The 14,506-nt window shown below is 45.9% G+C and overlaps 1 protein-coding gene across 2 annotated transcripts in view; it reads right to left on the bottom strand.

The window, feature by feature from the left end:
* Positions 1–14,506, bottom strand: part of LOC110525072 (sodium-dependent phosphate transporter 2) — a 144,247-nt gene that overhangs the window by 14,676 nt on the left and 115,065 nt on the right. For both annotated transcript variants that reach the window (XM_036979238.2, XM_036979239.2), the window contains exons 8-9: positions 11,421–12,072; positions 8,463–8,648 (exon numbers count right to left, since the gene is read on the bottom strand). In XM_036979238.2, the coding sequence (XP_036835133.1) occupies positions 8,463–8,648; positions 11,421–12,072 (838 nt within the window). The remainder of the gene's footprint in view (positions 1–8,462; positions 8,649–11,420; positions 12,073–14,506) is intronic.

Below are 14,506 nucleotides of genomic sequence, written 5' to 3'. Positions count from 1 at the left end.
ATGTGATACAGTAGGGGGGGTTAGGGTTGTATGTGATACAGTAGGGGGGGTTAGGGTTGTATGTGATACAGTAGGGGGGGTTAGGGTTGTATGTGATACAGTAGGGGGGGTTGCTAGGGGGGTTAGGGTTGTATGTGATACAGTAGGGGGGGTTAGGGTTGTATGTGATACAGTAGGGGGGGTTAGGGTTGTATGTGATACAGTAGGGGGGGTTGCTAGGGGGGTTAGGGTTGTATGTGATACAGTAGGGGGTGTTAGGGTTGTATGTGATACAGTAGGGGGGTTAGGGTTGTATTTGATACAGTAGGGAGGGGGGGGGGGGTAGGGTTGTATGTGATACAGTAGGGGGGGTTGCTAGGGGGGTTAGGGTTGTATGTGATACAGTAGGGGGGGTTAGGTTTGTATGTGATACAGTAGGGGGGGTTAGGGTTGTATGTGATAAAGTAGGGGGGGGTTAGGGTTGTATATGATACAGTAGGGGGGGGGGGGGGGTTAGGGTTGTATATGATACAGTAGGGGGGGGTTAGGGTTGTATGTGATACAGTAGGGGGGGTTAGGGTTGTATGTGATACAGTAGGGGGGGTTAGGGTTGTATATGATACAGTAGGGGGGGGGGGGTTAGGGTTGTATGTGATACAGTAGGGGAGGTTGCTAGGGGGGTTAGGGTTGTATGTGATACAGTAGGGGGGGTTAGGGTTGTATGTGATACAGTAGGGGGGGTTAGGGTTGTATGTGATACAGTAGGGGGGGTTAGGGTTGTATGTGATAAAGTAGGGGGGGGCTAGGGTTGTATGTGATACAGTGGGGGGGGGGGATTAGGGTTGTATGTTGTATGTGTTACAGTGGGGGGGTTGTATGTCCTACAGTGGGGGGGTTGTATGTCCTACAGTGGGGGGGTTGTATGTCCTACAGTGTGGGGTGGGGGGTTCTATGTCCTACAGTGGTGGAAGGGGGGTTGTATGTCCTACAGTAGGGTGGGGGGGGGGGTTGTATGTCCTACAGTAGGGGGGGGGGTTGTATGTCCTACAGTGGGGGGAGGGGGGTTGTATGTCCTACAGTAGGGTGGGGGGGGGAGTTGTATGTCCTACAGTAGGGGGGGGGGGGGGGTTGTATGTCCTACAGTTGGAGGGTAGGGTTGTGAATTTCAAGTTGAAATACACACAATGAGGAGACTGGAAAAATTGATGGTAATGGCCACTAGAGGAAGGAGAGTCTTTAGAGACTTCGAGAACCACAGCTAAAACTGTCCTTTATCCCTAGAAGAAAAGCTGGCCTCTGATGGAAGAGAATGGTGTGAGAGGGGATGGAGAGGGGAAAGAGAGAAGGAGAGGAGGAGAAGAGAGGAAAGAGAGAAGGAGAGGGGAAGGAGAGAAGAAAGAGGAGAAGGAGAGAGGAAAGAGAGGAAAAGGAGAGGAAGAGAAGGGAAGGAGAGGAGTAGGAGAAGGAGAGAGGAAAGAGAGGAGAAGGAGAGGAGAAGGAGAGAGGAAAGAGAGGAGAAGGAGAGGAGAAGGAGAGAGGAAAGAGAGGAGAAGGAGAGAGGAAAGAGGAGAAGGAGAGGAGAAGGAGAGAGGAAAGAGGAGAAGGAGAGGAGAAGGAGAGAGGAAAGAGAGGAGGAGAGGAGAAGGAGAGGGGAAAGAGGAGAAGGAGAGAGGAACGAGAGGAGAAGGAGAGGAAAGAACGGAGAAGGAGAGGAGGAGAGGAGAAGGAGAGGAAAGAGAGGAGAAGGAGAGGAGGAGCAGGAGAGTGGAAAGAGGAGAAGGAGAGGGGAAAGAGGAGAAGGAGAGATGAAAGAGAGGAGAAGGAGAGGAGGAGAGGAAAGAGAGGAGGAGAGATGAACGAGAGGAGAAGGAGAGGGGAAGGAGAGAGGAAATAGAGGAGGAGAGGGGAAGGAAAGGGGAAAGAGGAGAAGGAGAGGAGAAGGAGAGAGGATATAGAGGAGAAGGAGAGAGGAAAGAGAGGAGGAGAGGATAAGGAGAGGGGAAAGAGGAGAAGGAAAGGGGAAGGAGAGGAGAAGGAGAGAGGAAAGAGAGAAGGAGAGGAGAGGAGGAGAGGAGAAGGAGAGAGGAAAGAGAGGAGAAGGAGAGGAGGGGAAGAGGAGAGGGGAAAGAGAGGGGAAGGAGGAGAAGGAGAGGGAGGAGGAGAGGGTAGGGTTCTAAGATGCATTGTTCTAGTGATGTGGATAGGGTTCTAAGAAGCAGTGTTCTAGTGAGATGGAAAGGGTTAGGAGAGGGGAAAGAGAGGAGAAAGAGAACAGAGAGATAGAGAGAGAAAGAGAAAGAGGAGACAGACACTGCGAGGGAGCGAATGAGGCAGGGAGAGATGGAGCACTCAGGCTCCTGAGTGCACTCGTTCCTCTCCAGCTCCTTTAGGCAATAACACAAAGTGTTAAATCAGTTTGGATCCACTCTGTTAGGTGTGTGTCTGAGCTCTGCTGTGCTAGAGCTGCTTCATGTTGCTGGCTGCCTGTCTGTGGGTCAAAGTGACGTTAACATGACCTCTGCTGTGCTTGGCCTGCTTTAGGTTGCTGGGTCAGAAGAGGAAGAGACACACTACAGAGAATTCTGGATGAGATTCCAGTGAGATGGATAGGGTTCTAAGAACAGGATTCTAGTGAGGTGGAAATGGGTTCTAAGAAGCAGGATTCTAGTGAGGTGGATAGGGTTCTAAGAAGCAGGGATCTAGTGAGGAGGATTGGGTTATAAGAAGCAGGGTTCTAGTGAGGTGGATAGGGTTCTAAGAAGCAGGATTCTAGTGAGGTGGATAGGGTTCTAAGAAGCAGTGTTCTAGTTAGGGGGATAGGGTTCTAGGAAGCAGGGTTCTAGTGAGGTGGATAGGATTCTAGGGGAAATGTTCTAGTGAGATGGATAGGGTTCTAGGAAGCAGGGTTCTAGTGAGGTGGATAGGGTTCTAGGAAGCAGGGATCTAGTGAGGAAGATTGGGTTATAAGAAGCAGGGTTCTAGTGAGGTGGATAGGGTTCTAAGAAGCAGGATTCTAGTGAGGTGGATAGGGTTCTAAGAAGAAGGGTTCTAGTGAGGAGGATTGGGCTATAAGAAGCAGGGTTCTAGTGAGGTGGATATGGTTCTAAGAAGCAGGGTTCTAGTGAGGAGGATTGGGTTATAAGAAGCAGGGTTCTAGTGAGATGGATAGGGTTCTAAGAAGCAGGGTTCTAGTGAGGAGGATTGGGTTTAAAGAAGCAGGGTTCTAGTGAGGTGGATAGGGTTCTAAGAAGCAGGGTTCTAGTGAGGAGGATTGGGTTATAAGAATCAGTTCTAGTGAGGAGGATTGGGTTATAAGAAGCAGGATTATAGTGAGGTGGATAGGATTCTAAGGAAAAATGTTCTAGTGAGATGGATAGGGTTCTAGTGAGGTGGATAGGGTTCTAAGAAGCAGTGTTCTAGTTAGGGGGATAGGGTTCTAGGAAGCAGGGTTCTAGTTAGGGGATAGGGTTCTAGGAAGCAGGGTTCTAGTGAGGTGGATAGGATTCTAGGGGAAATGTTCTAGTGAGATGGATAGGGTTCTAGGAAGCAGTGTTCTAGTTAGGGGGATATGGTTCTAAGAAGCAGGGTTCTAGTGAGGGATATAGGGTTCTAAGAAGCAGGGTTCTAGTGAGGGGTGTAGGGTGATGTCTCAAGGTTCTAAGAAGGGTAGTACCAGGTTCTAAGAAGCATAACTAGGATAATTCACTCAGAACGGTTCTATGAAGGATCTAAAGGGTTTTTAGAGCAGAGAAAGGTTCTAGTGAGGATCAAGGAAGACTAGAGCAGAGACGGGTTCTAGTGAGGATCAAGGAAGACTAGAGCAGAGAAAGGTTCTAGTGAGGATCAAGGAAGACTAGAGCAGAGAAGGGTTCTAGTGAGGATCAAGGAAGACTAGAGCAGAGAAGGGTTCTAGTGAGGATCAAGGAAGACTAGAGCAGAGAAGGGTTCTAGTGAGGATCAAGGAAGACTAGAGCAGAGAAGGGTTCTAGCCTTGTTGAGGAGTAGCTTCTAGTGGTCCTACAGGGGTGTATGAATGGTTCAGTTCAGGAGAAAGGGCCCCATGCAGACTTCATCATGCAGATGCAGACATACAGACAGGCAACAAGCAGCAGTGAAGTGTAAAGCTGTGAGCCTTTCAGTGTATTCAACTGTGCGCATGTTTACTGAACAGAAATATAAACGCAACACGTAAAGTAATGATCCCGTGTTTCATGAGCTGAAATAAAAGATCCCAGAAATGTTCTCAAATTTTGTGCACAAATTTGTTTACATCCCTGTGAGTGAGCAATTCTACCCTGCCACGATAATCCATCCACCTGACAGGTGTGGGATATCAAGAAGCTGATTAAACAGCATGATCATCACACAGGTGCACCTTGCGCTGGGGACAATAAAAATGTGATTTTTTTTGTCACACAACACAATGCCACAGATGTCTCAAGTTTTGAGGGAGCGTGCAATTGGCATTCTGACTTCAGGAATGTCCACCAGAGCTGTTGCCAGAGAATTTTATGTTCATTTCTATAACATAAGCCGGCTCCAAAATATTTTTTGAGAATTTGGCAGTAAGTCCAACTGGCCTCACAACCGCAGACCACGTATAACCACGCCAGCACAGGACCTCCACATCCGGCTTCTTCACCTGCGGGATCTTCTGAGACCAGACACCCAGACAGCTGATGACCAAAGAATGTTTGCACAAACTGTCAGAAACCGCCTCAGGGAAGCTCATCTGCGTCCTCACCGTCTTCACCAGGGTCTTGACCTGACTGCAGTTCAGCGTCGTAACCGACTTCAGTGGACAAATGCTTCAGCACGATGGCCGCTGGCCTCGCTGGAGAAGTGTGCTCTTCACGGATGAATCCCGGTATCAACTGTACCGGGCAGATGGCAGATGTGGCGTCATGTGGACGAGCATGGTGGCGGTGGGGTTACGGTATGGGGAAGGCATAAGTTACGGACAACGAACACAATTGCATTTTATCGATGGCAATTTGAATGCACCGTGACGAGATCCTGAGGCCCATTGTCACGCCATTCATCTGACCGACCATCACTTCATGTTTCAGCATGATAATGCACGGCCCCATCTCACAAGGATCTGTACACAATTCCTGGAGGCTGAAAATGTCCCTGTTCTTCCATGGCCTGCATACTCACCAGACATGTCACCCATTGAGCATGTTTGGGATGCTCTGGATCGACGTGTACGACAGCGCGTTCCAGTTCACACCAATATCCAGCACCTTCACCCAGCCATTGAAGAGGAGTGGGACAACATTCCACAGGCCACAGTCAACAGCCTGATCAACTCTATGTGAAGGAGATGTGTTGTCACACAGCCATTGAAGAGGAGTGGGACAACATTCCAACAGGCCACAATCAACAGCCTGATCAACTCTATGAGAAGGAGATGTGTCGCGCTGCATGAGGCAAATGGTCACACCAGATACTGACTTTTTAATTTTTTTTATCCACGCCCCTACTTTTTTTAAAAAGGTATCTGTGGCCAACAGATGCATATCTGTATTCTCAGTCATAGATCCATAGATTAGGACCTAATGAATGTATTTTAATTAACTGATTTCATTGTATTAACTGTAACTCAGTAAAATATTGTAAATTGTTGCATGTTGCGTTTATATTTTTGTTCAGTGAATATATGAGTGAGTATATGATTCAGTGTATGAGTGACTATATGATTCAGTGTATGAGTGAGTATATGATTCAGTGTATGAGTGAGTATATGATTCAGTGTATGAGTGAGTATATGATTCAGTGTATGAGTGAGTATATGATTCAGTGTATGAGTGAGTATATGATTCAGTGTATGAGTGAGTATATGATTCAGTGTATGAGTGACTATATGATTCAGTGTATGAGTGAGTATATGATTCAGTGTATGAGTGACTATATGATTCAGTGTATGAGTGACTATATGATTCAGTGTATGAGTGAGTATATGATTCAGTGTATGAGTGACTATATGATTCAGTGTATGAGTGAGTATATGATTCAGTGTATGAGTGACTATATGATTCAGTGTATGAGTGAGTATATGATTCAGTGTATGAGTGACTATATGATTCAGTGTATGAGTGACTATATGATTCAGTGTATGAGTGACTATATGATTCAGTGTATGAGTGACTATATGATTCAGTGTATGAGTGACTATATGATTCAGTGTATGAGTGACTATATGATTCAGTGTATGAGTGACTATATGATTCAGTGTATGAGTGAGTATATGATTCAGTGTATGAGTGAGTACATGATTCAGTGTATGAGTGAGTATATGATTCAGTGTATGAGTGAGTACATGATTCAGTGTATGAGTGAGTATATGATTCAGTGTATGAGTGACTATATGAGTCAGTGTATGAGTGAGTATATGATTCAGTGTATGAGTGACTATATGATTCAGTGTATGAGTGAGTATATGATTCAGTGTATGAGTGAGTATATGATTCAGTGTATGAATGACTATATGATTCAGTGTATGAGTGACTATATGAATCCGTGTATGAGTGAGTATATGATTCAGTGTATGAGTGACTATATGATTCAGTGTATGAGTGAGTATATGATTCAGTGTATGAGTGAGTATATGATTCAGTGTATGAGTGAGTACATGATTCAGTGTATGAGTGAGTACATGATTCAGTGTATGAGTGAGTATATGATTCAGTGTATGAGTGAGTACATGATTCAGTGTATGAGTGAGTATATGATTCAGTGTATGAGTGAGTATATGATTCAGTGTATGAGTGAGTATATGATTCAGTGTATGAGTGAGAATATGATTCAGTGTATGAGTGACTATATGATTCAGTGTATGAGGGACTATATGAATCAGTGTATGAGGGACTATATGAATCAGTGTATGAGTGAGTATATGATTCAGTGTATGAGTGAGTATATGAATCAGTCAAGGAGTGAGTACATGATTCAGTGTATGAGTGAGTATATGATTCAGTGTATGAGTGACTATATGATTCAGTGTATGAGGGACTATCTGAATCAGTCTATGAGTGAGTATATGATTCAGTCTACGAGTGAGTATATGAATCAGTCAAGGAGTGAGTACATGATTCAGTGTATGAGTGAGTATATGATTCAGTGTATGAGTGAGTACATGAATCAGTGTATGAGTGAGAATATGAATCAGTGTATGTGTGAGTATATGAATCAGTGTATGAGTGAGTATATGATTCAGTGTATGAGTGAGTATATGATTCAGTGTATGAGTGACTATATGATTCAGTGTATGAGTGACTATATGATTCAGTGTATGAGTGAGTATATGATTCAGTGTATGAGTGAGTATATGATTCAGTGTATGAGTGAGTACATGATTCAGTGTATGAGTGAGTATATGATTCAGTGTATGAGTGAGTATATGATTCAGTGTATGAGTGAGTACATGAATCAGTGTATGAGTGAGAATATCAATCAGTGTATGAGTGAGTATATGAATCAGTCTATGTGTGAGTATATGAATCAGTGTATGAATGAGTATATGAATCAGTGTATGAGTGAGAATATGAATCAGTGTATGAATGAGTATATGAATCAGTGTATGAGTGAGTATATGAATCAGTCTATGTGTGAGTATATGATTCAGTGTATGAATGAGTATATGAATCAGTCTATGAGTGAGTACATGAATCAGTCTATGAGTGAGTATATGAATCAGTCTATGTGTGAGTATATGAATCAGTGTATGAATGAGTATATGAATCAGTGTATGAGTGAGAATATGAATCAGTGTATGAATGAGTATATGAATCAGTGTATGAATGAGTATATGAATCTGTGTTTAAGTGAGTATATGAATCAGTGTATGAATGAGTATATGAATCTGTGTTTAAGTGAGAATATGATTCAGTGTATGAGTGAGTATATGAATCAGTCAAGGAGTGAGTACATGAATCAGTGTATGAGTGACTATATGATTCAGTGTATGAGTGAGTATATGATTCAGTGTATGAGTGACTATGAATCAGTCTAGGAGTGAGTACATGATTCAGTGTACGAGTGAGTGTATTTGACAACTCATCTGTGATTTTTCTGTGATGTAATTAGTAGTTGTGTTATGTTGAACTGTATTTGAATGCTGTGTGTGTGTGTATATTCAAATGCATGTCATCCTTCCACCCAGCCAGCCAGCCAGCCAGCCAGCCACCCACCCAGCCAGCCAGCCAGCCAGCCAGCCAGCCAGCCACCCAGTCAGCCAGTCAACCAGCCACCCACCCAGCCAGTCAGCCAGTCAGCCAGCCACCCACCCAGCCAGCCAGCCAGCCAGCCAGCCAGCCAGCCAGCCAGCCACCCACCCACCCAGTCAGCCAGTCAACCAGCCACCCACCCAGCCAGTCAGCCAGTCAGCCAGCCAGCCACCCAGCCAGCCAGCCAGCCACCCAGCCAGCCAGCCAGCCAGCCACCCCACTTCCCCCCCCAACCCACCCCACCCCTTCTCTCACCTGGAGGGGGTGATGGGGGTGAGGTCCTTGCCCATGGTTTGGATCACCCGGCGCCCCCACACCCAGAGGCCGCAACAGATTCCAACGCCCCCGTAGAACAGCAACCAGATGGGGGTGGCGGCGTCCTGCATCACCCCGCCTTGTTCATAGATCATCCACAGCGCCACCAACGGGCCGATGGCGTTACTGCCGGGGGGGGGGGGGGGGGGGTAGAAGATATAGAATGACAGATTTATGAATAACTCATTAGAACTTATAGTTTTTTGGATAACATGATATGGCAGTTGTGTTATAATGAATGGTAGTTACTGCAGCGGGAGAGGGAAGTCGTGTCAGGTAGTTTTCCTTTCTGTTTGAGAGGGGAAGTCGGTGTCAGGTAATTTCCCTTTCTGTTTGAGAGGGGAAGTCGGTGTCAGGTAGTTTCCCTTTCTGTTTGAGAGGGAAGTCGTGTCAGGTAGTTTTCCTTTCTGTTTGAGAGGGGAAGTCGGTGTCAGGTAATTTCCCTTTCTGTTTGAGAGGGAAGTCAGTGTCAGGTAGTTTCCCTTTCTGTTTGAGAGGGAAGTTGTGTCAGGTAGTTTTCCTTTCTGTTTGAGAGGGAAGTTGTGTCAGGTAGTTTCCCTTTCTGTTTGAGAGGGGAAGTCGGTGTCAGGTAATTTCCCTTTCTGTTTGAGAGGGAAGTCAGTGTCAGGTAGTTTCCCTTTCTGTTTGAGAGGGAAGTTGTGTCAGGTAGTTTTCCTTTCTGTTTGAGAGGGAAGTTGTGTCAGGTAGTTTCCCTTTCTGTTTGAGAGGGAAGTCGGTGTCAGGTAGTTTCCTTTCTGTTTGAGAGGGACGTCTGTGTCAGGTAGTTTCCTTTCTGTTTGAGAGGGGAAGTCGGTGTCAGGTAGTTTCCTTTCTGTTTGAGAGGGAAGTCGGTGTCAGGTAGTTTCCTTTCTGTTTGAGAGGGGAAGTTGGTGTCAGGTAGTTTCCTTTCTGTTTGAGAGGGAAGTCAGTGTCAGGTAGTTTCCCTTTCTGTTTGAGAGGGGAAGTCAGTGTCAGGTAGTTTCCTTTCTGTTTGAGAGGGAAGTCAGTGTCAGGTAGTTTTCTTTCTGTTTGAGAGGGAAGTTGTGTCAGGTAGTTTCCCTTTCTGTTTGAGAGGGAAGTCGGTGTCAGGTAGTTTCCCTTTCTGTTTGAGAGGGAAGTCGGTGTCAGGTAGTTTCCTTTCTGCTTGAGAGGGGAGTCTGTGTCAGGTAGTTTCCTTTCTGTTTGAGAGGGGAAGTCGGTGTCAGGTAGTTTCCTTTCTGTTTGAGAGGGAAGTCAGTGTCAGGTAGTTTCCTTTCTGTTTGAGAGGGAAAGTCAGTGTCAGGTAGTTTCCTTTCTGTTTGAGAGGGAAGTCAGTGTCAGGTAGTTTCCCTTTCTGTTTGAGAGGGGAAGTCAGTGTCAGGTAGTTTCCTTTCTGTTTGAGAGGGAAGTCAGTGTCAGGTAGTTTTCTTTCTGTTTGAGAGGGAAGTTGTGTCAGGTAGTTTCCCTTTCTGTTTGAGAGGGAAGTCGGTGTTAGGTAGTTTCCCTTTCTGTTTGAGAGGGAAGTCGGTGTCAGGTAGTTTCCTTTCTGTTTGAGAGGGGAGTCTGTGTCAGGTAGTTTCCTTTCTGTTTGAGAGGGGAGTCTGTGTCAGGTAGTTTCCTTTCTGTTTGAGAGGGGAAGTCGGTGTCAGGTAGTTTCCTTTCTGTTTGAGAGGGAAGTCGGTGTCAGGTAGTTTCCTTTCTGTTTGAGAGGGAAGTCAGTGTCAGGTAGTTTCCCTTTCTGTTTGAGAGGGGAAGTCAGTGTCAGGTAGTTTCCTTTCTGTTTGAGAGGGAAGTCAGTGTCAGGTAGTTTTCTTTCTGTTTGAGAGGGAAGTTGTGTCAGGTAGTTTCCCTTTCTGTTTGAGAGGGAAGTCGGTGTCAGGTAGTTTCCCTTTCCGTTTGAGAGGGAAGTCGGTGTCAGGTAGTTTCCTTTCTGTTTGAGAGGGGAGTCTGTGTCAGGTAGTTTCCTTTCTGTTTGAGAGAGGAAGTCGGTGTCAGGTAGTTTCCTTTCTGTTTGAGAGGGAAGTCGGTGTCAGGTAGTTTCCTTTCTGTTTGAGAGGGAAGTCGTGTCAGGTAGTTTCCCTTTCTGTTTGAGAGGGAAGTCAGTGTCAGGTAGTTTCCTTTTCTGTTTGAGAGGGAAGTATGTGTCAGGTAGTTTTCTTTCTGTTTGAGAGGGGAAGTCAGTGTCAGGTAGTTTCCCTTTCTTTTTGAGAGGGAAGTCAGTGTCATGTAGTTTCCCTTTCTGTTTGAGAGGGAAGTCAGTGTCAGGTAGTTTCCTTTCTGTTTGAGAGGGAAGTCAGTGTCAGGTAGTTTCCTTTCTGTTTGAGAGGGAAGTCAGTGTCAGGTAGTTTCCTTTCTGTTTGAGAGGGAAGTCGGTGTCAGGTAGTTTCCTTTCTGTTTGAGAGGGAAGTCAGTGTCAGGTAGTTTCCCTTTCTGTTTGAGAGGGAAGTCAGTGTCAGGTAGTTTTCTTTCTGTTTGAGAGGGACGTCAGTGTCAGGTAGTTTTCTTTCTGTTTGAGAGGGGAAGTCAGTGTCAGGTAGTTTCCCTTTCTGTTTGAGAGGGAAGTTGGTGTCAGGTAGTTTCCCTTTCTGTTTGAGAGGGAAGTCGGTGTCAGGTAGTTTCCCTTTCTGTTTGAGAGGGAAGTCGGTGTCAGGTAGTTTCCTTTCTGTTTGAGAGGGAAGTCGGTGTCAGGTAGTTTCCTTTCTGTTTGAGAGGGAAGTCGGTGTCAGGTAGTTTCCTTTCTGTTTGACACTAGTTTATTGGATTATATGGCAAATGAGGTGAATGTTAGCAAAAGTTGTAGTTGTGTGAACACATTGAATAGTAATTGTGTTGTGTTGACTGGTAGGGTTGGAAAATTCTGGAAACTCTGAAAATTCTGTTGAGAAAAAAAAGTTTGAGGAATTTAGCAATCCTAGTCACCTGACGTCATTGCCTCCGTGAGCAAAAGATCCGAAGCACGCAGTGAGGATCTGCAGGAAGTGGAAGAGCAGGTAGACGGTCGGTTTGTCCTTATCCCCTTCATCCTCTTCTGCGGAGTCATCCAGCGGGACAGGAGCACCCGGCGCCCCTGCCTCCTCGCCCCCTAGATCTGACGCCAGCTTCATCTCCACGCCACCCTCCTCCGCCTCAATCTCGGCCTCCGCCACGGCATTACAGTACGACGAGTAACTATCATAGCGAACTCTCTTCTTGGTAAAGGACACGCTCCCTGACCTCTCCCCCTCCCCCACCAGCTTCTCACTGTCCTCTCGGGCCTCTCGCGCCTCGCGGGACTCGGAGCGGAGCAGCGGCTGGACTGGCATGCCACAGATGGCAGCCGTGTAGCAGGTGTAACTGTTGTTGCGACGCAGCAGGCGGTAGTTGTTGTCTGGCGTGGGGGCGGAGTTGTCGTCCTCCAGTCGTCCCAGGTGGATCTTGTGGAGCAGGTCTTTGTAGAGACCAGAGTCCTTGTGAACCGTGTGGTACACCTGGCCGTCGCTGCGGATGTGTTCCCCTCCGAAGGTGAAGCTGCCGTTGGACAGTGGGGACTTGGACATGGACAGAGTACCGTTGGTCATGGAGTGGGTTCGTCCTGAGGAGAGGAGGAGGGGGGTGAGCAATACAACACTTATATTATATATTACATAGAAATACTATACTAATACTACAATATTATCATATTAACTGAGTGTACAAAACATTATGAACACCTGCTCTTTTCGTGACAGACTGACCAGGTGAATAAAGGTGAAAGCTTTGATCCCTTATTGATGTTAAATCCACTTCAATCAGTGTAGATGAAGGAGAGGAGATAGGTTAGAGAAGGATTTTTAAGCCTTGAGACAATTGAGACATGGATTGTGTACGTGTGCCATTCAGAGAGAGGGTGAATGGGCAAAAGATGTAAGTGCCTTTGAACAGGGATATGGTAGTGGTTGCCAGGCACACCGGATTGTGTAAAGAACTGCAACACTGCTGGGTTTTTCACACCCAACAGTTTCCCGTGTGTATCAAGAATGGTCCACCACCCAAAGGACATCCACACAACTTGAAGCATTGGAGTAAACATGGGCCAGCATCCCTGTGGAACGCTTTCGACACCTTGTAGAGTCCATGGCCCGACGAATTGAGGCAGTTCTGAGGGGAAAAGGGAGGGGTGCAACTCCATATTAGGAAGGTGTTCTTAATGTTTGGTATACTCAGTGTATATGCATGGCGTGGGTCTGCCCTGGAGAGAGGGAGAGCTATACAGAACTAAGGATATAACAAATACTATACTATAAGAAATACTATAATATACTAAATACAATACTACACTATAAAATATAGGTTTAGTAAAGGTGGTTCTACAGTGAACTACTTGCGTGATGAGTAGTGTTGTCTGCGACCTTAAGGCTTCCCAGGCTGTAGCACAGCGGGCCAACCCCATACAGAAAAATAATTTATGGCCACATACGGTACCAGTCAAAAGTTTGGACACACCTACTCATTCAAGGGTTTTTTATTTATTTTGTACAATTTTGTACGTTGTAGAATAATAGTGAAGACATCACAACTATGAAATAACACATATGGAATCATGTAGCAACCCAAAAAGTGTTCCACAAATCAACATATACATTTTAGATTCTTCAAAGTAGCCACCCTTTGCCTTGATGACAGCTTTGCACACTCTTGGCATTCTCTCAACCAACTTCATGTGGTAGTCACCTGGAATGTATTTCAATGAACAGGTGTGTACATTTTTGGGGGGGATAAAAAAAAGCTAATTTTTGTTTATTCATTTTTACAATATAGATAATTTTGACTTTGTGACTAATGGAAACCACCTGCTTGCTCTGCCCCTCCAGTGCGCTACTGTTTACACTATTTGCTTTAACAATGGATGTTGTTTTGAAAGAAGATACATTTTACTTCACAACGGGGGGAAAATCCTACATTCAAGTTATGTTCTTGCTACTGTCAACGCGAAAAGGTTGTGTGAGGGGGGCCTCCCTGGTGGCGCAGTGGTTAAGGGCGCTGTACTGCAGCGCCAGCTGTGCCACTCTGGGTTCGCGCCCAGGCTCTGTCATAACCGGCAGCGACCGGGAGGTCCGTGGGGTGACACACAATTGGCACCAGCGACTCCTGTGGCAGGCCAGACGCAGTGCGCGCTAACCAAGGTTGCCAGGTGCACGGTGTTTCCTCTGACACATTGGTGCTTCCGGGTTGGATGCGCGCTGTGTTAAGAAGCAGTGCTGCTTGGTTGGGTTGTGTAATCGGAGGACGCAACCTCCAACCTTCGTCTCTCCCGAGCCCGTACGGGAGATGTAGCTATGAGACTCCTAACAATTGGATACCACAAAATTGGGGAGAAAAAGGGTGTGAGGTGGAATGTAAATAACACTATGGATATCATTAGTTCATTGATTTGTCATGCCTCTACTTTTACGTTCATTGATTTGTCATGCCTCTACTTTTATTTCCGCCAAACTAAGTCACGGTAAAGTTCGTAAGTTCTTATGAAATGTAGCCGTAATGATGAGGTGGAATTGGAACGCGGGCGCTGCCTAGCGCATCAAGAGTTTAAGACCTTTAACGCTCTTAAAGGTCTTAAACTCTTGATGGTTGCTAGGCAGCGCCCTTTACTAGTATCCTCCTGGCATCACAATAACAACACGGGGATGAGGTAGTTGGGTGGGCTATTTACAGATGGGCTGTGTACAGGTGCAGTGAATCGGTAAGCTGCTCTGGACAGCTGGTGCTTAAAGTTAGAGAGGGAGATGTAAGTCTCCAGCTTCTGTGATTTTTTGCAATTCGTTCCAGTCATTGGCAGCAGAGAACTGGAAGGAAAAGCGGCCAAAGAAGTTGTAGGTTTTGGGGATGACCAGTGAAATATACCGGCTGGAGCGCGTGCTACAGGTGGGTGTTGCTATGGTGACCAGTGAGCTGAGATAAGGCAGGGCTTTACCTAGCAAAGACTTATAGATGACCTGGAGCCAGTGGGCTTTGCGACAAATATGTTGTGAGGGCCAACATATTTCCAG

This window comes from Oncorhynchus mykiss, chromosome 6 (assembly GCF_057628025.1).
Source record: "Oncorhynchus mykiss isolate SJ-2025 chromosome 6, ASM5762802v1, whole genome shotgun sequence".
Lineage (NCBI taxonomy): Eukaryota > Metazoa > Chordata > Actinopteri > Salmoniformes > Salmonidae > Oncorhynchus > Oncorhynchus mykiss.
This window is presented reverse-complemented; position numbering and strand designations above follow the sequence as displayed.